Raw genomic sequence first — 22,319 nt, 5'->3', positions numbered from 1 at the left:
TTTATTGAACTATGTGTGCACTGGAGGTGGAATCCCTGTTTACCCCCAAAATCTCAATAAGTAATAGATTTAAGGAGCTGTAATATAATATACAGCATAATATTTACATTTCACATATATAGCAGAAGCTTCCCCAACTCTTCTAAGTGTGACATTTAAATTACAACATGACTTTATTGTCTGTGGGAATATATGGAATTTTGTTCCTACATAGAAAGAACACGTTCCTCTAATTGTTGGTATAGAAAAACATATTTTTACGGGTTTTGAAACTCGCCGATATCCCACGGTACTTCCAAGCCACCGGGGGGCGCTAATATTACTGCTTCCCTACGGGAGCCCGCTTATGCCCCGCCTTTTCCCATCACCAGTCCTTCCGGTTTGAGCGCCATTCTAGACAGCAGGTAAGTTACTGTAATGCCTGAGTAGTGGCTAGAATCTTATTCAAATCTTTGCCATCCTTCCCTTTTTTGTTTATCCATTTTGTTCAAACACAATCATGAACTCTGTTAATTATTTCTGTGTAATATTGCACCGTAATATTTCAGGAAGCGTTAGCTTTTTAACTTGGCACTATATTCGGTAGCGCTTGGCTAGCATACCGGGACAGCAAGTCTCTAACAGAGGGATCTCAGAATTATTTGAGGTTCAAATTAAACCCATATGAACAGGTGTCGAGTAAAGAGGCTAATCGGAAAACATGACTCTTTGGTGTTCTGCAAACCAGTTGAATTAACTCACATTGTCGACGCGTGTTAGGAACTTTGACTTTGGACACGGCGTGAGATAATGAACACAGGCCCAGTAGCGTGTTTCTACTGCTACCTGGAGTTCATTACGGATGCTGAGGTGATAAGAGGCAGACAATGCCTCTTATCCTTACCAGAGGCATGCCTCTAAGTAGAATATGTCACAAGTCTGACTTCCATTAGAGTTGTGACATTAAAACTGTGGTGCATCAAAACGGTGAGTCTGTTATTTTTCTTTAGAAACCACATAGCATATACCACAAGCTGCTCGACTATATTTGGCTCATGTTTAGCGCTGTCCTTTCCCTCATTAAGTGTTTTATTTTGATGTTTCCACGTGGTCTTTTGCAGACATGGCTATTCGTTATCCCATGGCTGTTGGCCTCAACAAAGGTCATCCAGTAACCAAAAATGTTACTGCTCCAAAACACAGCCGCAGACGTGGGGTAAGTATCTGCTTCTCTGCATACGAAGCAGGCCATGTTAAATTTTTAAAAGCTATACTTTTCCACAAATGTGCTTTTGATTTAGTTTGAAGTTGACAGTTGGGTGTTACGTTGCAGCGTTTGACTAAACACAGCAAGTTTATTCGGGACACGATCCGTGAAGTTTGTGGCTTTGCTCCGTATGAGAGGCGAGCAATGGAGCTGCTGAAGGTGTCCAAGGACAAGAGAGCTCTGAAGTTCATCAAGAAGAGGGTGAGAAGGGCTGTCCTGGCTGCTTCAGACAGGACAGCAGTAATGTTGTCTTTTCTTTTTTTTTTTTTTTTTTCCATTTTTGTCACCTACATTCCTAAAAGACACTTCATCAGTATCATAAATGTTCCAATTCAGAATTTTACGTGCTATCTATTTAGATGATAACAGTAAGGGCACTCTTGATTTTATACCAATAGTGTTTAGACCATTTTTATCATTTTATCAGTGTTGTTTGTCTTAATTTTGGTTTGAAATTCAGCCAACAATGTAGATTCACTACTGTGGCATCACTGCATCTTAAGGTCATGTTTGACATCATATATACAGCAGTTTATTTTTGCACATCTGCTCATGGACAGTCCCAGCTGTTTTAGCAGTGTACTCTTCTCTGATAAGCCAGGTGTGTATTTGTTGGACCACCTGTATTACCGCATTACCTTTCTGTTTATAAACTATTTCAAATATGCATGAAGAAAATTTGATTAGAGAAATGAAACGCTTTACATTTTGTTTTTAGGTACTATTGCCTGCCTTAGTGCCTTCAGTTTCCTGGTTGTAGTGTGTGTGTTTTAGTTGTGATGATTATCAGTGAAGCAGAAAACAGTCCATTCTTTCCCTACACATCATTCACTTCTTACAGAGTACAGTGTCTCTGGGGTAGAACTGAGCTGCACATTAACCGGCTAGAGTGAAACGTACCATTGGAAACACAACATTTCTGTAGAATTTGAAGGAAAGATATTAATACAATTTGGAGTAAACAAAATGTGGAAAATGTGAAGTGCTGTGAAGACTTTGGGGATGCACTGTAGCATCTTTAGGAGGCCTTTAGCTTTTCCTCTGATCTTTATTGACCCCAGAATCTCCATCACTGAGACACATAACCCATCTGACCTGAGCAGTGTGCTGGCTGCTGCTTTTACTGCTTATTTTATTGTCATTATTTTTACTTCACCATTTTGCCTATTTTATTTGGTTACTCTCCAGTGTGCAATAGTCCTGTGCAAATAAAGATTGATTGATACTTCACATGCAGATGACACCTCAGATATCTTGAAAGGGGACCCAAGGAGGTAGCAGACTTGCAGAGACCCATAAGTGTTTAATTCTTAACAGATATGAAGCTGTGTGTCTGGGGTGTGTTGCCTGTTAAAATGCATCCCAACTTATTCCTCCAGTTAACTGAGATGTGAATGAACCTATCAAAGCCATTATAAGTTGTGGCCTTTCAGAAAATGAAAAGAATTGTAATCTTCTCTTTTGACCAGCATAGAATCATTTTCTAAAACAATTACTTGTTTAGACTTCAAAAATCCAAGTGTCCTGATCCTGACCTTGAACAAAAAAATGTCATGGAGAGTGTTGTTTTTCATATACCGGTACTAAATATAATGTACAAAAATAAAAAACATTATCTCTTGATTTTCAGATTGGCACACACATCCGGGCCAAGAGGAAGAGAGAGGAGCTGAGCAACGTCCTGGCAGCCATGAGGAAGGCTGCTGCCAAGAAAGAGTAACTCGCCTAATAAAAGCTTGTTCAGTACAAACTCATGGTTCTGTTTTTTGTCTTTTAATGGTGGAGGCATCTATGATCTGGGTCAAACCACTGTGTAAAGGTTGTGCTATCCAGGTGATGACCTTTAATGCTTTCACTCAAGGAATTCTGAAGGTTTCGTAGAAATGCTTTAGCAAGGGTGTGCTGTGGTTAGCACGCTCCACGTTTGGAGGCCTTAGTCCTCGACGCGGACGTCACGGGTTCGACTCCCGGTCCGTCGACCTTTACCGCATGTCCTCTCCTCGCCCTCTTTCCTGTCTGCTAGTGATGGCCAAATGAAGCCTCGGGAAGCAATAAAGCTTCCGGCCCATTGCTTTGCCCAAAGGTTTCTTACTCGGTGGTTCATTCATTTCTCACTAGTGACATCTGCAGTCCAAGCTGTGACAGCCTTGTCACTCGGACAGACATATTTAAAAACAATTAGTACATGCAATATTGTCAAAACTTTTTGTCAAACTCATGTTTGGTAACAGGAGAGTCAATTAAATCCTACTTAACTCATCTTTTTTAGTTATTAAAATGACTTGTAGTCAATCCTGGTATATGTTGACTGTCAGTGGCTGTTTTGTCATCGACTGATTTGACAGACATTTGTTTTAGTGTACTCGGAGTGCGGTGCTTGTTGGGGCAGACAGTACTCTTTGAGTTTTGATTTACCTCCTAAAAACTAAAATTCTTCAAAAGTTCTCTTTTTCTTGGATTCCTATTGGCTCTCTGATCTGATCCCTTATATTTTTACTCATCAGGCCAGAATTTTACTCTTCCAACAGCGTTAGTCTGTTTCTGCTGTTCAAGACTAATATATTTTTCCAGAACAAAGAAGTGGAACTTTTAAAAAGGTGAGAATTTTGGAGGTGAAGGGTTTAATTATTTTTTATTTAAGAACCTTGTGAATGATCATCTCAAAGTATTCGTAGATGTCATATTATTTCTCCTCACTGGCTCCTTTTCAATCAAGTTCATTTGTGTAGCACATTTTTAGATAGATAAATCTTTATTGTCACAAGAACAACGAAATTTTAAAAGTGCCATCAGTCAGTGCATATGCTTAAAAACAAAAAATAACTCACAATTCACAAGGAAATAACAAATAACTGGTAAAAAAAGAAAAAAACGCACACAAAAATACTAATAAATAAGAACAGAATGGAGGAACATTCTCACATACATCATTTATGATGATTAATGGTTGTTTTTGATTGCATTTAGTTTTGTTATTGCTATCGGGTAGAAACTGTCTCTGAGACGGTTGGTTCTTGTTCTGGTTGCTCTGTATCTTCTGCCTGAAGGCAGCAGTGTGAACAGAGAAGGTCCGGGGTGAGAAGTGTCCTTTGTGATGTGTTGTGCTTTTCTTAGACAGCGGTCGCTGTGCAGGTCCTCCAGTGAGGGGAGAGGGCAGCCAATGATTTTTTGGGCTGTATTCACAACCATTTGGAGAACAACATTGCAGTTTCAAAGTGCTTTACATATTAAAAAACACAAATATAATGTCATAAAATATAATCAATTGAGAAAATCAATAACAAACATTACATTTTGATGAGTGCCATCATCAAAATCATTAATACACGTGAACTATAAACGGTTCCTTTTATTTCGGCCACTGCTGAAGACAAATCCTCCCCTGATGCGATCAAATACAATAATTCGAGAAGCAGCGGCTCATCACGCCTTTATTTTGAAAACCGACACGCAAAATGAAGCAGTCACGTGACCAATCAATGAGAGGCCTCGTTTGTTGCCAGTCACGTGGTTTTCAACAAGACCACACAAGCCTCGAAGCGGGGCTTCATCGGACACGCCCCCTTATTACTCGGTACAAGCCTCGAAGCCTGGCTTCAGCAGTGTTGTATAAAGTACTGAAATCTCAGAGTCAAGTAAAAGTATAAGTACCTCTCCAAAATACGACTTTGGTAAAAGTCCAAGTCACTGACTGAAATGTTACTTGAGTTAAAGTCTTAAAGTATTTGAAACTTCTTGTACTTAAGTATGGAAATTACTGTAAAAATGGATGTACTCAAGTAATGTAATGAAAAGTACAAGTAAAAAGTAAAACAAAGCAAATGCAGTTTGAATGACATTTTTTATATTTTGGTAAACTTGTCAAATACACTTAAAATAATGTACACAACCAAGTGCAGGCAAAATTAAACCTGCTAATAAATTGTTCCAGTTTTAAAGAGTAGCACATGTTAATGGTTTGTGGTTTTGAACGTGCATGCCTTTCCTATATTCGTTAAATTTAGTCTAAATTGCTATCGCTATGGCTTCTGTCCCCCCTTGAACAGAGGAGTCTAGGTAGCCTGCTACAGTCAACATTAGGCCTCAGCTAAATACACCACGTGTGGAACTGAAACAATGCCAAACAAAGTTCATTTATACAGGTAACGTTATGCTCAAGATTTCACAATAGTGCCTAGTGACCAAGCTATCGTTACTGAAACAGGAGGATTATAACCATTTCATAAGACGTTACCTCGATGTGTTTCTTCAAGTTGGACGGGGAGTTTTTGTAAGATAGAATTTCCACATCTTCGGGCAGGAATAACATACACTGCATGCGGTACGACGAATCTTTAACACCCACGAAAGAGTGTATTGTGTTTAAATAAGGCCATGGGCTCTCATCACCAGCTGGTGGTTCCCCTGGAGCCGTGGCCGACGTAGTTGCAGTCGTTGTGGTCTCCGTCTCCTCCTCCATGTGGCTGCTGCTGATTGCGACACTTGCTTTGTGTTTAATGGGAGAAGCGAAACAGGTGTATCCTATTGGTGGTGATGAACAAGCCCAGGCAAGCAGGCTACCGACTTTGTTGCAGTCAATCAGTAGGTGGGGTCAAAACACTTGCGTTTCTCTCTCTCGCTTTTTTGTAAAGAGTAACTAAACCACACATTGAAAATGTATCAGAGTAAAAGTACGCAATTAAGTTCAGAAATATAGTGAAGTAAAACTGAAAGTCATCAAAAATTTTCATACTCGAGGAAAGTATGAAGTACTCCAAAATATACTTAAGTAAAGTAGTGAAGTATTTTTACTTCGTTACTATACAACACTGAGCTTCAGATAGCCCATCACTACTGTCTGCCTAGTGCAGTGCTTCTCAATTCCAGTCCTCAGGCCCCCCTGCTCTGCATGTTTTAGATGTGCCTCTATTCCAGAACAGCTGATTCAAATGATTGCATGACCATCAAGAAACCTGTTGATGACCCACAGATTCAATCCAGGTGTGTAGCAGAAGGGAACACCTAAAACATGCAGGGCAGGGGGCCTGAGGACCGGAATTGAGAAACCCTGGCCTAGTGTCGCAAAAAATACGAGCCACTAGCGCCGCAAAAAGTTTTCGGAGAAAAAAATGGGGAAAAAAATGTTTTAGCTGTCAAGTATTTTGGTGTAACATTGTCTTAATCTTCTGTCTTCATGAAGTTTGAGGGCAGCAGTCTACCAGACTGCTCAAACGAGTTGGTAAAGAAAAATGTTGCATCCATGCATGTTACAGCCTTCAGAGCTGCACCTAATGATTTAAATCAGCAGTGCTCAGCAGGTTCTGGAGTTATCGTGCCCGGTTAGCATGGTGAGGAAATCCGGCCATTTGATTCAGGTGGGTTTGAGCTGGGATGATAATTATTAGGCCCGAGCAGCGAAGCGCTGGTGAAGGCAAGGCCTATTGTTTTAGCAAGATTTCTCGATTTTTTAAAATTATTTTTCCGCCACTTCGCGCAGCCTTTGGAGGCTTTATCATATTCAAAAACTCACCAAAATTGGCCCCCAAGAAAAATTTTCGGATTCCGGTGTAATCAAGTGGGCGTGGCCAAACTACTCCACAGCGCCCTTAACGTAAGATAGGGGAAACCGTAGGTCTCAGAGATCTGAAACTCGATAGATAACCCCTCCCACCCCCCGAAGTACGCAAACTTGGCGTACTCGCCAAAACAAACGAAACGCTATAACTTTAACATAAAACAGTCAATTGGCACCAAACTTGGCATGAGTGATCCTGGTTGGATCCCTGAGGATCCTATGTCGTAATTGTCTGACGTCATCTAAGCCCCGGAGCAGGAAGCACCATCTCTGGCTCTCTTGACCTAATCAAGATAACCTTGTGTCATATAACAAATAACAAGTTGGTTTCACTTGCTTTAAAGCGCCAAGAGTTTTCAGTGGAGGGTGTGGTCGTGGCGGCGTGGCAAGTAACAAGTCACTGCGCTGCCATACGTTTGGCTCTAGATTCCTCATGTTTTGACTGCGCTGCACCAAATGCACTGAGATCGATCCTTGTCCGTCCACCCCCACCCCCACACACACTATTGGGGGTGGAGGGGAGGTCGCTGTGGAGGGATTAATAATTCCCCCTAGAATATAAAAATAAAATAAAGCCATGCTTTATCCCAGAATTATGAAACTTGGTACATATGTGTATCTTGTCAGGACCTACTAAAAATTCTCTTGGAGCCATGGTCCAAACCCAACAAGAATTCACCCATTTTGGATCGAATCCACCATCATGTCCATTTCTCCTCCTACTGCTTTCAAGATCCAGGCTTCAAACTCAGTCAGCACAAACTTGAGATTTTGAAGGTCAAAAGTTATCAAAGGAATTTTTCTATGTCAAAGCATGTGGGGGTGGCCAAGCCTCAAATATGGCTATTCACCATGAAACATCAAGGTGGAATAACTTTCCCACGTAAGATCTCAGCTGCACCAAACTAACTGAGATGAATCCTTGTCCACCCACCAACAGGAATCCGGTCAAATAGCTATTGGGCGTGGGCTAAGTACTCCACAGCGCCCCCTAGAATATTTTTAAAAATCAGCCCCAAGCCACGTTTTAACCCAGAATTATGAAAGTTGGTACACATGTGTATCTTGACAGGACCAACAAAAAAGTATCTTGGAGCCATGGTCCAAACCCAACAGGAAGTCGACCATTTTGAATCAAAGCCGCCATCTTGTCTTTTTTATTGACATGGTATCTGAGTGAATTCATCCTACAGCTTTTGAGATGTAGGCTTCAAACTCAGTCAGCACAGTCTTGAGGCATTGAAGGTCAAAAGTTATCAAAGGATTGTTCGTAAGTCAAAGCATGTGGGCGTGGCCAAACCTCAAATCTGACCATTCGTGGTGGCGTAGGGGATAACTCGACCTATGTTTGGAGGCCTTGAGTCCTCGACGCGGCCGCATGTCTTCCCCCCTCCCCTTCCCCCTTTCCTGTCAGCCTACTTTCATATAAGGGACACTAGAGCCCACAAACAAAACCCTGGAGGGGTAAAAAAAACAAACAAATCTAACCATTCACAATGAAACATCAAGGTGGAATAACTTCCAACATAAGCTCCCAGCTCCATCAAACTTCATTTGTATCATCACAGACCAGAGCTCATCACATTCACGTGGTCAATTGGTGACATCGACCCTGAGCAGTTAGAACAGTCTTTCTTTCTGTTGGAAGAAAGACTGTTCTAAATCATACATGTATTATCCTATTTGCAGTAAACTTGTTAGGCTTGACCTTTCTTGGCTTCTAAAGAGCCCAATAGCTTGAAATTGCAATTCAGTTCGACTGCGCTTGTGCATCATCAGGGAGCGCTGCAGAAGACATCAGTGTGTGTCGTGTTAAGGAAAATGATTATTTAATGCTAAAATACACTTAATCTTACGACATGTGTAAAGGGATAGCCAACACTTTATTTGGAACAGTTTTCTGTGGAGCATGGGGGAGCTCACAATAGCAGATATTCAAACAAAGCAGGGCCCTTTTCCTCCCCCGCGGACACAGAGCAATAAAATTTACAGTCCGAAAGGGGTCAGAGACTTCTTGGCGCCAGGGATCTTCCGTATCAGGCAGAGATGACCACGGGGTAGTCCGCCCTCTGCTTAGATAAAAAACAGACACCTTTGCTATAAATCAGGAAGTCCCAACTTTCTTTGGGGGCCTGAGGGAGTTCTAATTGGTCGAAGAGCAGTACGCCTTCTTTGCATATATTAAATAGGGAAACACCCTTTTGGTTTATAGTTTCAGGTCATCACCGGAGAGGGGAGAGTTTTTTTTCCATCTTTTTACTCCACGTGGGCGCCTTTGTCTGTCTTATGTGTTTCGTGTGTCTTCCCTTGTGTGTCTTATTTTGTGATAAAATGCATATCTTTGTTCCTCTGCAGCTTTGTTGTTCATTGTTTTGTATGAGATTAAACTCTGTGATCTGTGACGTCAACACGCTTTGTTGTTGTTTCGTTTTAGCAGCACGCGGTCGCTGCACGTCGCCCATGGAGAGCGTCACTCGTCAATCCCGGGCAAGATTAAAGAGGAAAAGAGCCAAACGTTTTGTCCAAAGCTAGCATTAAATGATCCTCTTTTTTAATAGTCGCCTGGCGGGCGGCTGCGGGAACTGCACGAGAGCGTTGGTGGTGTCAAGAGCGTGGTGTTGCTGGAACCCCCACGGTTGCCACGAGGCCGGAGGCGCGCTTCGCTGCAAGGGCCTCCAACGCCCTTTGCGGCTTTAATTGATCATGTAACTGAAGCCCAATGGTCTTGTTACGGGGTCAAACTTGTTTTTCTTTGAATGGAATTATATTCAGTCAATATGACACAGGTGTATGGAGCAAAAACGATGACACTGTGGCGTATATAATGTACGGCATATATTTCACACCCGAATGTATACTTTTATTGTGAAGGGGAGAAGGTGAGGTGAGAAGGCACCAACAGTTTTACTTCATTCTATTTTTGGTTTTGATTGGAAGACATTGAGAATAAAACAAGACTCAAATTATATTTTCGTCTTTTTCTGCTGACTTCCACAACGCCGTCTCTTTTCAATTATATTGAAAAGAGAATTGGCTTCTTAAAATAAAACATTGTCCTCATGTATGCTTCACCCTTTATCAATGACAGGTTTCCAGTGTCACTGCAGTGTTCTTTCAGCTCATTATTTTGGCGTTGGGTTAAAAAGATTCCCTCTTCACAGACCTTCCGTTTTTTAAAAATATAAATGTAATCATGTTTTATATTGAGACTCTCTCTCTCTCTCTATATATATATATATATTTATTAATCAGGCTCTTTGCTGCTTTTCCCCCGCTCTTTCTGCTGCTATACTGATTTAACAGGACCTTCTGCTCCAGCGGAGCTTCATTTTCTGAAGTTTTATGTATTTCAAGTGTCTCCATTGGGTGGCTTGATTTTAGTTTAATTGTAGCCCTTAAGTATTTTTCAATTGACAATTTTGGCCCATTTGACAAAAAGTTTGGACACCTCTGATATCCAATCGTCCAACCTCTGATGTCTAATGCTCAGTAGTTTGAATTTCTGCTTTGAAACCTTCATTAGCATGTTCATTCATGTCCAAAGGAATTGGGAATATAATTTATGTCATTTTATGGTTTCAATGTGAAAACTGAGTTCTGTCCGTTATATATTTTATTAGTTGTTCCCTCTGTAATGTTTCAGTGACTTCAGCTAGAAAGGCTGGTGATTGAAACATTTTAAATCCACCCAAAATGAAGTCACCCTGATTTTAAAGTTCAAATTTTATCTTTCCAAGGAATGCAGCGTCGTTGTGACGTCGAACCTGATGACCCGTTAATCTATTTCGTCCCGCCCACCTGTGACATTCTGCCTGTGATTGGCTCGTTCTCGCTGCTATAGCTTGTAAATTGGCTGAGGCTACTGTCTGTTCACTCAGAGCGTGTTTAGCCAATTCCATTAGTGGAATCGGATTTATCCTGTAGTCCAACTGTTCATGGTTCATTGTTGGGCCTGTTGGTTCCGCTATTCCAGGACGAGATTTAGTTAGCTCGGCTAAAGTTGACGGCTGTTTAGTGGGGGGGGGGTTCTCTTTTTTTTTCTTTTTTTTTTTTAAAGCAAATTCTGGAGAATCCGTGAAACGCTAAGAGGAACCACTCCCGAAATGTCTTCGGACGAAGACAGGGCCAAGGAGATACTAAAGGGTTTTAAATTGTATCCTTTTATCAGCTGTGATGTAAGGCTCAGGATGCAGTAAGCTAGCAGGTAGCTCGGTAAGCTGAGCTGCTGCGGCTCTGCTCACAACTCTTTTCACCATGGCTCATCTGTGGAAATGGTGGCCTGTCGGCAGGATGTGGGGCTGCTTCTGGTGGCCTTGTTGTTGTCTTGAGTGAGCTTGTTGGGTTGAATGAGCCCGAAGTGGCAGTCACAGATCGCGTGTTAGATCCACCTTGAAGGCAGATCTGCAGAACTAACAGTCATGTTTACTCTTCTGGGGTTTGTTGACTGTCTGAACTTCTGAGTCCATGTGCCTCTGAAGCGTGAAATATAGCGTTCTGTCAAGTGTTGTGGTAAAATCTTTAAATCGGCCTGAAATGTCTGAATCTTAGTTGAGGGAGGTTTTTTTTTTTTGAGACGCTGAGTAAATAAACTTAGTCTTCATAAAGCGCTCATATTCATAATGAATGACGCGGAGAGGAGCAGCTTTTGCTCTGGGCTTTCAGATAGAGATTAGGTGTCCATCCCAATTCTAATCCGGAAAATTTGAATAGGAGTAGAGTCTGCTGTTGGTGCGCAGAGAACACGGAAAGTCTGAACAGTAGATTTCAGTATGTTAGGGCTGCTGGATGTAAATTCTGAGAGACTTGTTGATGAGATACTTGCTTACAACTAGGATACTGTTGAAGTTGTAGTTTAAAATGTTTTTATAACGATGAATTTGATTTACTGTCAGATGTAGAATATCAGATTGACAGTCCTTAGCTAATTTCTGGGGAAAATACTTAGTGATATTCTGGTAATAGACATGCAGTTTATATTTCTATTTTTGTTCTCTCTGAATAAAAATAAAATTATAGATAGTTGATGTTTATATTTGCTGGTGCTCTCCCTTTAATTCCATTCCAGCTTACAACCTGTAGCAGCATGACTGCAGTGACAGCTCAGGATAACCCAACCTGATTAACATGCTGCTGAAGCCAGATTTACTTTGCTGGTAGCTGCTCTTCAACTTGTCAGACATCCACATGTGGCTGAGCTGCAGCTGTCTAAACACTACTGATAGCAATATCAGCAGTGCTCGGCAGCACTACTGATGGTGTCTAGCACGACTGCTAGACATTTATAATAAGATAATAAATACCTTACTATTTCAGAATAAGATATGAGCCATATCTTATTCTGAAAGATATGGCTCATATGCAGGGAGCATAGAAGATGAGATGGTAGTAGTTGTGGTGGAATCAAAGCCTGCAGAACAAATGAACTGCAGTGTTTTCAGTATACATTTTTTACGGGGGTCTCTAGGAGCTCATTAGATTTCATGTGTAACTCCTCATGTATCTGCAACAGCTGCTGGAGAGGAAGCAGGGAAGCTGGAAACTAACCTCAAATAAACCAAGAATGATTCTTCATAATCTAAAGTCATGTTGTCCAGCTCTACAGAGCTCTGCTCATGAACTGATGTCAGAGGCAGGTGTGCTGCAGTAGAGGGACAACTAAAAGTTGTGGGAGATTTTTTAGAACTGGCGTTTGAGAGCCCTGCTCTAGACCGTGTTATCGTCTCAGGATGGACTGCTGCCTATCCCCAGTGATGATTGGCTGATAGATCAGGGTGCTCTGATCAACCAATCATCCTGAAGTGTGCAAGTAATTGATTGGTTTGTACAAGTAAACTGAGAATAAATTCTGATAAATGTAAGAAGTAGCTGAAGAGAATCAATTTAGTAGATAAATGATGAAACCTTGAGACAGAAATGTGAGCCTAAACAGAGCCCTTTGGTTTGTAGGTAGAAGTTGTTGCAGCAGCATACTACCTCATGTTCAGGTCTCTCTCACTCGACAAAACCAACACAGCCTCAATATCAGTGTACATTATTATCACTATAGATAACCAAACTACCATATTTCATGAGCAACAGAAAAAGGTCATGGAACCTGAGTCCAGATTTACTGTCTTTCAGAGCAGATGAAGTAGGCTGGATGATAAATAACAGTATATATTGCAATAGACACATGATCAATATCAATAGATGAAACATGCAACAAAATATTCAGTATATAGAATATTCACTCTCTTCATTTGTGGTTTATGGAGGATGAAGAAGCATTTCCACACAGAGTTCAGACCTGAACCTCGTTCAGAACCTTTGTTAAGCTTTGAGCAGTGGTCAGTTTCTCCCATCATCAGTACAAGACCTTGGTGAAAAATTAAACAAGATTTCTATCAGAGAGGTAGCATGTTTCCTCTTAACATTCCAGACTGTCTTTGTCGAAGCAGGAACAGTTGGAGAACATTTTGAATATTTGCCAGAATTAAAATATGAAAACAAAAAAAATAAGGAGAGAAATAAGCCTGTAAAAACTGGTAAAGGGCAGGCTTGAGATGCTATGTGACGAACAAATGAGAGGGTGGAGCTCATTAATGAGAGTAGATTCTGAAATCTACCAATCAAGACATGGAGAAGGAAAAAGACTTTTATTTTGGTAAGAACTAGTAGTTGTTGAGGTGAACTAGCTGAGGCTAGGGACATCCTATCATCATGGACTCATTATTATTTAACCCTGGGACTGAGCCTGGTTGATCAAATGAGTTACTTGGATTAGGCCAGTGGTGGATGTTTGGAATGTGGGATTCTTTGCCAATCTCTCATTTGAACTCCAAGCCAGAGAAATCACTGTGAAAGCAGAAATGGTTTCTAAGAGTTTTGGATTCCTGTTGTTTTTGTTTTTTGTTGCTTAACGTTTTCTCAATAGAAACTGGATGAATCTCCGCGATGCAGAGACGGGGAAGGTGCTGTGGCAAGGAACAGAGGATCTGTCTGTACCAGGGGTAGAACATGAAGGTATGTACTCAGTACATATTTTATTAAATGCATAAGTTTGGTTGCTAGGCTAAGATAGGAAACGTGATTAGCAGGTAGCCTCAGTCAATGAGGTTGGGATGACATTCGAAAACACACGGGACCCTCTGAAGACAAAGTTATTTTGTATCTTAAAATTTGACCGGTCAGTCGGCCATCTTACACACGTATCTCTAGTGAGGTCACTGGTGCCTGTCACCTGGCAAGAGGCGGGGTTACCCTGAACAGGGGTTACCCTGGAATAATTAGTTGCAGACAAAGTAATTAGTCTGCAACTAATTATTTCGAGTGGGCTGTGGTATGGGAGATGCAACTAATGTAATACTAAAAATCACAGCCAAATCAACTTCAGAAAACTTCTGAACTTGTGTCTTATTCCAATCCTGGAGAGCTAAAATAAACTGGAAGGTCGTTTTTAACAGGTCTTTAGGACTTCATGAGTAGTTTTGTCCTTTATTTTACCAGGTAGGTTGATTGAAAACAAATTTTCATTTTTAACAACAGTCTGTTGAACCTGGTCCTTGCGATTTGTTATGCAGTCCTGTTGGTGGTAATGCACATATCATTTTTATGTAAGTTTTAATAACTTGTTTTTATTCATTATAAATTATTCATGATAAATTCTGAATTAATTCAACACCACTTCCCACTAACTTTCTTCCACATGGTACATAAACAAACTGCTTCTGGTTTCTGGTTTCCAATGTGCTTGTCCCTCCATCTTGACCAGATAGTCAGTCTTAGGATTGCTTCTTAAATGAGCTGTCTTTAGATTATTGTGATTAATTAATTTTTTGACAATTAACTTTTTTTTAAGCTCGTGTCCCAAAGAAGATCCTGAAATGTAAAGCTGTTTCCAGAGAGCTGAACTTCTCTTCCACTGAGCAGCTGGAGAAGTTTCGGTTGGAGCAAAAGGTTTTCTTCAAAGGACAGTGTCTAGAAGGTAAGCAGTGATGGTGCTGCCGGCGACAGCAGTATCCTCCACTTATTTCATACAGACACTAATAAGTTACATATTCATGTTTCAACACAGATAATGGCAGCATGTGGAATTAAAGCCCAAATTAAATTATAAGATAATTTATCTTTTACGGTGCCAGTAATGCCGAAACTAATAGTAAATAATAAAGACGTTTTATTCTGATTTAGTAATGTAATTATATTAGTTGTGTTACTACCCCCACGCCACTAGAGGCAGTATCAGGCCCAAAAAGGTGCGACTAAGGAGCAGATTTAGAAGTACACCGAAAGCTACAGAATTTGTTGAGCTGTGCTGAAGTAAATAAAAGAGAGAAGTTCAAATACATTCTGAGAATGAAAATCCTTCCTAAAGGTGAAGGTATATCACAGATTTCAAAAGAAAATTAAAATGGGAGGCCACGGATAATATAGGAAATGGCGCCTCCTTCATTTCCGGAGTGCAATGGTCCCATTTCCAAATAAGGTATGAGACTGACAGTGGTCAGTCCCCGCCCCTTTCTGTTTGCTGCAGTGAGGTCCTTCTCGCAAAATGAGTAAGAAACAGAACAGATGTCTTTGGAAAGTTTCTTTGCGAAGGTGAAAAGACCCAGAGAAGAGACAGGAGAATGGATTTATCCCAGTAGGTGATTCCCACATTCCAAGCTCTGCATGATATGCGGCGACCGGTTCGCTAATGAAGGAATGAAGCTTCAAACTGCTTCGCCACGAGGAGACCAAGCACCCTGAGCATAAGCAACACTTCAGGTGTCATTGTTTCTCATCACTCCCAGGTGGGACCGTCTCGTTGCAGAGAAACAAGCGAAGCACTCCCATTAATTTGTCGTTGTCGTGAGTTAAAATTTTCATGAAAATAAAATGTTCGTTTTTGTTGCGCATCTGAATCTTATTTTGAAGGGATGTGTAAACGTTACCATAGCGACCAGAGTCAGAGAGCGTTAGGGCAGTGGTCAAGACGAGAGTAGTACAGCTTATGAGTTCTAAGTCTGGTTCACACGGTACGATTTAAGAATTGTTGGCCGATTTTCCAAACCTCTGTGACCAGAGAACTGATGAAAGTACAACAGATTGGATCGGTCCGTGTGTCCAGCCACACAGCAGGAGCAACACACCACACATGAACCGATTCCACTCACGAACATCCCGATTCTAGAAGAAAATCCAGTAAAGCCCCCAAAATACCATACATGAATTTAGAATAAACAAACATGGATGACCATGAAGAAGCAACAGTGATAGTTTGTGGACTTACAATTTTAAGCGATAAAAGATGAAACAAAAAGAAAAGGCGTTTGATAAAAGATGGAGGGAGCAGCCACCCTATTTGCTGCACTATGATTTGGAGGCGAGTTATGTTTTTTCGTAAACATTTTTCTCACACTATGTTTAGATTGTTTTAATTCTGTGGTTGGCGGCCCTCTCCCCTCACTGGAGGACCTGCACAGCGACCGCTGTCTAAGAAAAGCACAACACATCACAAAGGACACTTCTCACCCCGGACCTTCTCTGTTCACACTGCTGCCTTCAGGCAGAAGATACAGAGCAACAAGAACCAACCGTCTCAGAGACAGTTTCTACCCGATAGCAATAACAAAACTAAATGCAATCAAAAACAACCATTAATCATCATAAATGATGTATGTGAGAATGTGGCTGTTCTTATTTAGTGTGCGGTTTTTCTTTTTTTTATGCCAGTTGTTTGTTGATTCTTGCATTGTGTGTGAATTGTGAGACAGTTATTTTTTGTTTTTGGGCATGTGCACCGACTGATGGCACCTTTTGAATTTCGTTGTTCTTGTGACAATGACAATAAAGATTTATCTTATCATTTAGCCTCACGGCTTAATTATATGATTATGTTTTTATTGTTTTGATGTTTACAATGAAAACAATGGCCACAAAATAATGGATAAGTAGCTTACACTAATTTTAAAATCTTGCCGTGTGAACCAGGCTGTAGTACAAAATAATGTTGTGTTTTACTAGTCACTAATACAATCTACCGTACATGTAATGCACGTGGCTAGTGTCAGCGTCAAGCCCTGACTGAATGAATAGGCTTATTGTTTTAACCTCACGTTAATGATGGATAGCTGAAAAGTTACCAGGTTTATCAACTGCCAGTTTCGCTCCAGCTCCTCTCCTTGTCATTTCTGTTGATATTCCTTGTACGAAATGTTGAATAAACATTTATGCTGTTACTTTCCACATATCATCTCTGACGTCCACTGAACTCTCGGTTACGCGATGTCAACTATTTGGGATTTTCCTCCTTTCTTATGTCACCACGCTTTCTGATCGGCTACCTGTCACATTAAACAGACTGTATTCACGCTCCCGGTCAAACCCCACACACTGCGATTGTCAGGACAAGACAATACTGCGATAGTCGGGACAAGACAATTCAACATGTTGAATATGCCCGATTTTAGATCGGAGCGGTAACACACTGCAGGATAATTGGCTACAATTATCACAAGTGACAATCTTAGAACTCAGAACCTTCTAAGATTGTCTTAAGGTGAAAGTTGGGGCAAAAAATTTTAAATTGTGCGATGTGACATATGCTTTAGGGGGCACACCAACATGCAGAAGCCTTGTCTGACGTTTCCCCCCTCCTCCCCCCGCCCCATAGCACTCCCTGCCGGGCCACAGTAAAATGGCCAAGCCTTGACCAAAGGTTGGGGACCACTGCTGTAGATGGTTTTGGCTAGCGCTGCTCCACCAAATCCTGACGGCTCTCCAGTGAGACTCAGCACTAGAAAGTACAAACACCCAGTCAGTTATTTCTGTTCTGTAGGCTGTTGCATCATAGCTGCCATTTATGCCCAGAAATGTTAACTGAAGAATATAAGCATGTTGGATGCAACTGCTACCACATGTAGTAGTAAATGAAGCAGCCTGGTGTAATCCAGGGGAAAGAACTCCAGAAGGGGTGACTAAAGGAAGGCTGGAGGAGGCTGAGTGAACTGAAATGAGCTGGCCGTGTCTGCGTGTTGGAAGGCGGTCCACAGGGACTCGCTGCTGGGAGTGATGTTCCAGGAGGGCCCTGGGGCCACCATGGTATCCACATCACAACATGTTATGTTGCTGGTTTCCAGTAGATGCAAGAACAGGCTTTATGGAGCATGAACACTGTTAATGACTGTTGTAATATGTGGGATTGTTACTGTTAATGAAGGGATGATGGAGCTCTTTGGGGTTTTCTCTCTGTGTGCAGAATGGTTCTTTGAATTTGGTTTCGTCATCCCAAACTCCACCAACACATGGCAGTCTCTGATAGAAGCAGCTCCTGAGTCCCAGATGATGCCAGCCAATGTCTTAACGTAAGACAGCTGTCTTCTCTTCTTTCTGTTTCAGTTCAGACATCACTCATTCTGAATACAATCATGTTGTGTTTATGCCTTTTGAATTTTACTACTATTTAAATGCTTATGGTATTTGTTTTTTGCCTTAGAGACAGAAGTACTACATATTTCCTTTTTATTTAAATCCGTTTCTCTTTTCATCTCTCTCCAACGTACACTAAGATACCCTACGTGGCCAATATACTATTGGATAATTACTGCATTTCAGAAAATTGTCTTCTAATTGCAGTAAGTTATTTAATCCCAGCTGATGCGAACATTAGCTTCTAATTTCTTAAACAACCATGTAGAAGGATACATCCTGTGGTTATGGAAGGATGTTTGTCTGTTTAAGAAGGAATCACTGGCATCAATCAGAGGAAACATTTAAGGAGATGCAGAAGTGAATACACTTGGGTTGAGAACCGTCCAATGTATAATTAAAGACTGGAAGAATAGTGAGGAACCATCGTCTATGAAGAAGAATTGTGGTCTGAAAAATATGTTGAACGATTGTAACTGGTGATGACTTTTAAATGCTTGATGGCATCAAATCAAAGAAAAACAACAGTAGAACAAAGTTCAATGTTTGATAGTTAAAGTAAGAGCATTTCTATATGTACAGTGTGAAGGGAACTCAAGAGATTGTGGTGAACAGCCATAAGAAAACCACTTACAGGTGAGGTTATCTGGAGAAAAAAAATCTTCATTCTGCAAGGAAATCTTAAGATTGGACTCTATAGCAATCTCAAAAGGTCATGTGATCTGACGAGTCCAGATTTACCCTCTATCAGAGTGATGGGCACAACAGGGTAAGAAGAGAGGCAGATGAAGACCTATAACAGGACTCCAGACTAATTGGGGCCAATTTTTTTTCATTTGTTCCAAACCTGCTCTGCTATAACATATAGATGAAGCCAAACATTTATGTAAGCTGATCCTGAACCACCTGGCCAATAAATCTGCTGAGCTGGTCACAAGTTAAAGAGACAAAACAGAAAATTCTGCAGAGTGTACTCATCCAGCTAACCGTTAGTTGACTTAGCATTAGCTGCAGGCACAGTGAGTGGAGGGTGGAGGACTTAACTCCACCTGCGATTCTTTCTCTCCTTGTTCTACAGAGAAGGAAAACGTTTCTTCTCATGTTCTCTCCTCCCTCTCACTTTTTTATCCTCAGCACATAGGGGTCAGGTCATCAGTTGCATTTGAATGCTGCCAGGACTCTCACACCAAGCTACATTAAAAACCAAGGATGGTCTTGAGTCCATCATGTCTGAGACGGAGACAGCACCAGGACTCATGTACCAAAACATTGCCTTCATGCTAAAAATTTGGAGCCATTTAATTTAAATGCTTAAGAAGAGATTTTTAATAACGAGGAGGTCTGTGAAACCAGGAGCACTGCCACACCTGCATGGAGAACTGTAGCAACAGTGGTTGGATCTGAAACCATGAGAACCAAGTTATTGGTCGGATCGCTGCAGTACAAATAAAGCTTTGATTTTCTTAGAGCAGAACGATCTCATTTACACTTTGATGTCTTGTGTTTCAGTGGTAATGTGATCATAGAGACAAAGTTCTACGACAATGATCTTCATGTGAGTACTTCCAGGGTTCGGCTTTTCTACATCTGACATCTGAGCCTTGACCTCTGACCTTCCAACCTGCTGATGTCCTGCCAAGATCCAGAAATAAACCATGGAAGTTAGCTACAGTCTGTGGCCGTCACCTGTTATACAGTCATGGATCAGCATGTTTAGGCTGAGCCCTCTGTGCTGCCACCATCACTTCAGTGAACTTTGTGTTTTGTTCCATTTTCTTTTTGGAGACGAGAAATTAAGAAGAAAAGAAAATCCCTGATTCTGAATTGCGTCTCTATGTTGTTCCTTCTAATCCTTTGCTTGATCTGCAGGACCACTAATTCAGGTCAAGCTATGAATAAAAATGAGCATTTACTCAGGAACACAGTGGCAGACATCTGCCTTTATATTGAAGAGAAAGTCAGAGAAAATGCTCATAATATTTTCTAGTTCTAGTTTAAAGCTGACATGCACTCCATTAAAATTAGCCTAAACTATGAAAGATAGGCCAAGATGAGTTCAGTTCTTGGATTACATTTTAAACACATACACAATGTACTACACAACTCATTATAAGACACACATTCTCATTTTTCTTAAAGCTGTCCTCCATTACCTCCAGAAGAGGGCAACAGCTCTTATGTTTCCATGTTGTGTTGACTAGAACTAGTGGCCCTGTACCTGCTTTGCTTTGTTCACCAAACTCTCTCTTGTGATAAATTAGTCACTTCTTATTTAGCACCTGTTTGTCCACTACTAAAGGAGGGAGGGGGGGGGGGGGTCACTACCCCCCTCTTCCCCTGTGTATACATCAAATCTCTGAGGCTCTGATAGAGACTGACAGACGGTGAGATGGCAGTCCTGATCTGAGCATCGAAACTGTCTGGAGAACATCCAGGGGACTGGGCCCGGGTCAGGGTTTGTTCTGAAGAGGACACCCGTCTCTGGACTGCCTCTGGAGGGTGGGCATACTTCTGACAACACTTATACACTACAATAGTTGTAGGTTTCAGAGAAATCAGCTTGTAACACAGTCAAACATACAAAGCACTGAATTATCCGGATTGTCTCGAGTTAACCTTAAATACTGTTGAGATGTTCTTGGAAGGTAGTTTGTGTGACGTTCACCAGCAAACCAATAGTTTTTTGCAGTTATTTTGCTCCTTTGCTTTAATGTCAAAGATCAACTTGATTCAGAGGTTAAACTTCTTAATTTGTCTGATGTAGATAATTCATCAGCTTGTTTTTGTATGTAGCTATGTCTTCTTCCATCAGATGGTACCAACTGTTAATGTCCTGTCTGCAGCCTGGCTCTACATTCTGATTTGGACATTGCATCAATTCATTGTGTTTCTGTTTTTCTTAGCTTTTGGAAGAGCTGTGTAAAATAGCCACGTGTTTTAATATGACAGGATTTATGGATTAAAGTCATACAATGTTGTAATAACATGATGTGTGTGTTTGTTCCTTACTGTGTTGTTCTCTGAATATAATTTTGTTTTAAATTCTAAAACAATTTCTGTATCTGGAAGCGTATCTGATCTGCTTAAATATTTCTATGATCAGCTGTACTGATTAACTTCAGTTTTATGTGGTCCTCTAAATATGCACTCCTTGAACTGTGGTTCATCTTAGCTGTTCTCTAAATTGATAGTGTTATATATTTTATAATACTACCACAGTTATACAAATATAGTAGTCATAACTGTGGTAGTTGTAACATCACAAGTTCGAATCCCTGCCTGATGACCTTTGCCGCATGTCTTCCCTCTCTCTCATTACCCACTTTCCTGTTTGACCTCTCTCAAATAAAGACCAGTAGAGCCAATTAAACCTATAAAAAACTGATAATGAACTGATCAGTTCCTACCTTCAGACAGTCAAACTGAATGCACACTTCTTATGTCTCAGGTTTCTAATGAGAACTAGCAAACCTGCTGTTTGTCAGAACAGCCAGTTTGCTGTTCTGAGACAGATGAGCAGTAATGGCCTGAAAAAAGAACAATGACTCAAAAAAAGTTCTGGCAGAGCTGAATTCTAATGTTGGGTCCTATCCACCTTCCAATTCTGTTGCATTGTTTCTACTTACCAAAATTTTTAGTGTTTGTTGTCAATCTTTGAAACTTAGTTTTGTTTATGAGGAACCCAATGAGAGGCTAAATCCAGGACAGGAGCTGCGTTCTAGTTTCAGGGACCTCCATGATGTCATTTCCTGCTGGCAGGAGTGAAGATAATGCTCCTGTTGAGGTTCCTGAGCTGGTACCAGTCTGGTTTTGGACCAAGTAAGGTGCCTTTCAGCTGTATTGTAGCAGATAATTTTTCATGTTTAAGCCAGATATTTACAATTTCAAATTATGATTAACAAGCCTCTTAGTTTTAGTTTCAGAGATATTGATGATGACTTGGACACATTACAACACTGAACATTCATTCTCAATTCTCTTAAAGATACAATTTTCTTTAAGTCATCAAATTACTGTCAAGATAAATATTATATTAGTAAACCATTTCAATGTATGGAGCCCCTAAAGGAACATTGAAAAAATAAATAAATAAATGAACTTTCTCGTGCGCACCACATAAAGTTTATTTTT

General features: G+C 40.8%; 2 protein-coding genes across 2 annotated transcripts; both read left to right on the top strand.

Moving 5' to 3' along the window:
* Positions 1–338: 338 nt before the first annotated feature.
* On the top strand, positions 339–3,000 carry rpl36 (ribosomal protein L36). The gene is made up of 4 exons (XM_005812880.2): positions 339–404; positions 1,101–1,195; positions 1,313–1,447; positions 2,877–3,000. Exons 2-4 carry the CDS (start codon positions 1,103–1,105, stop codon positions 2,964–2,966), a joined length of 318 nt encoding a protein of 105 aa, XP_005812937.1. The 5' UTR covers positions 339–404; positions 1,101–1,102; the 3' UTR covers positions 2,967–3,000.
* Positions 3,001–10,654: 7,654 nt separating this feature from the next.
* On the top strand, positions 10,655–21,174 carry pde6d (phosphodiesterase 6D). Its single transcript, XM_023340095.1, has 5 exons — positions 10,655–10,953; positions 13,714–13,802; positions 14,638–14,763; positions 18,019–18,124; positions 19,698–21,174. The coding sequence occupies exons 1-5, from the start codon at positions 10,904–10,906 to the stop codon at positions 19,777–19,779; spliced, it is 453 nt and encodes a 150-aa protein (XP_023195863.1). The 5' UTR covers positions 10,655–10,903; the 3' UTR covers positions 19,780–21,174.
* The last annotated feature ends 1,145 nt before the right edge of the window (positions 21,175–22,319 follow it).

This window comes from Xiphophorus maculatus, chromosome 9 (genome assembly GCF_002775205.1).
Source record: "Xiphophorus maculatus strain JP 163 A chromosome 9, X_maculatus-5.0-male, whole genome shotgun sequence".
NCBI classification, from domain to species: domain Eukaryota; kingdom Metazoa; phylum Chordata; class Actinopteri; order Cyprinodontiformes; family Poeciliidae; genus Xiphophorus; species Xiphophorus maculatus.
The sequence above is the reverse complement of the archived record's forward strand: the minus strand, read 5'-3'. Positions and strand labels throughout refer to the sequence as shown.

Bases quoted from the DNA above. Each gene is read 5' to 3' on its own strand.
- pde6d (XM_023340095.1), top strand. From the start codon at position 10,904: ATGTCTTCGGACGAAGACAGGGCCAAGGAGATACTAAAGGGTTTTAAA. The intron at 10,954-13,713 runs GTATCCTTTTAT...TTTTCTCAATAG, and splicing joins ATACTAAAGGGTTTTAAATT to AAACTGGATGAATCTCCGCG. The intron at 13,803-14,637 runs GTATGTACTCAG...CTTTTTTTTAAG, and splicing joins ACCAGGGGTAGAACATGAAG to CTCGTGTCCCAAAGAAGATC.
- rpl36 (XM_005812880.2), top strand. From the start codon at position 1,103: ATGGCTATTCGTTATCCCATGGCTGTTGGCCTCAACAAAGGTCATCCA. The intron at 1,196-1,312 runs GTAAGTATCTGC...GTTACGTTGCAG, and splicing joins AACACAGCCGCAGACGTGGG to CGTTTGACTAAACACAGCAA. The intron at 1,448-2,876 runs GTGAGAAGGGCT...CTTGATTTTCAG, and splicing joins TGAAGTTCATCAAGAAGAGG to ATTGGCACACACATCCGGGC.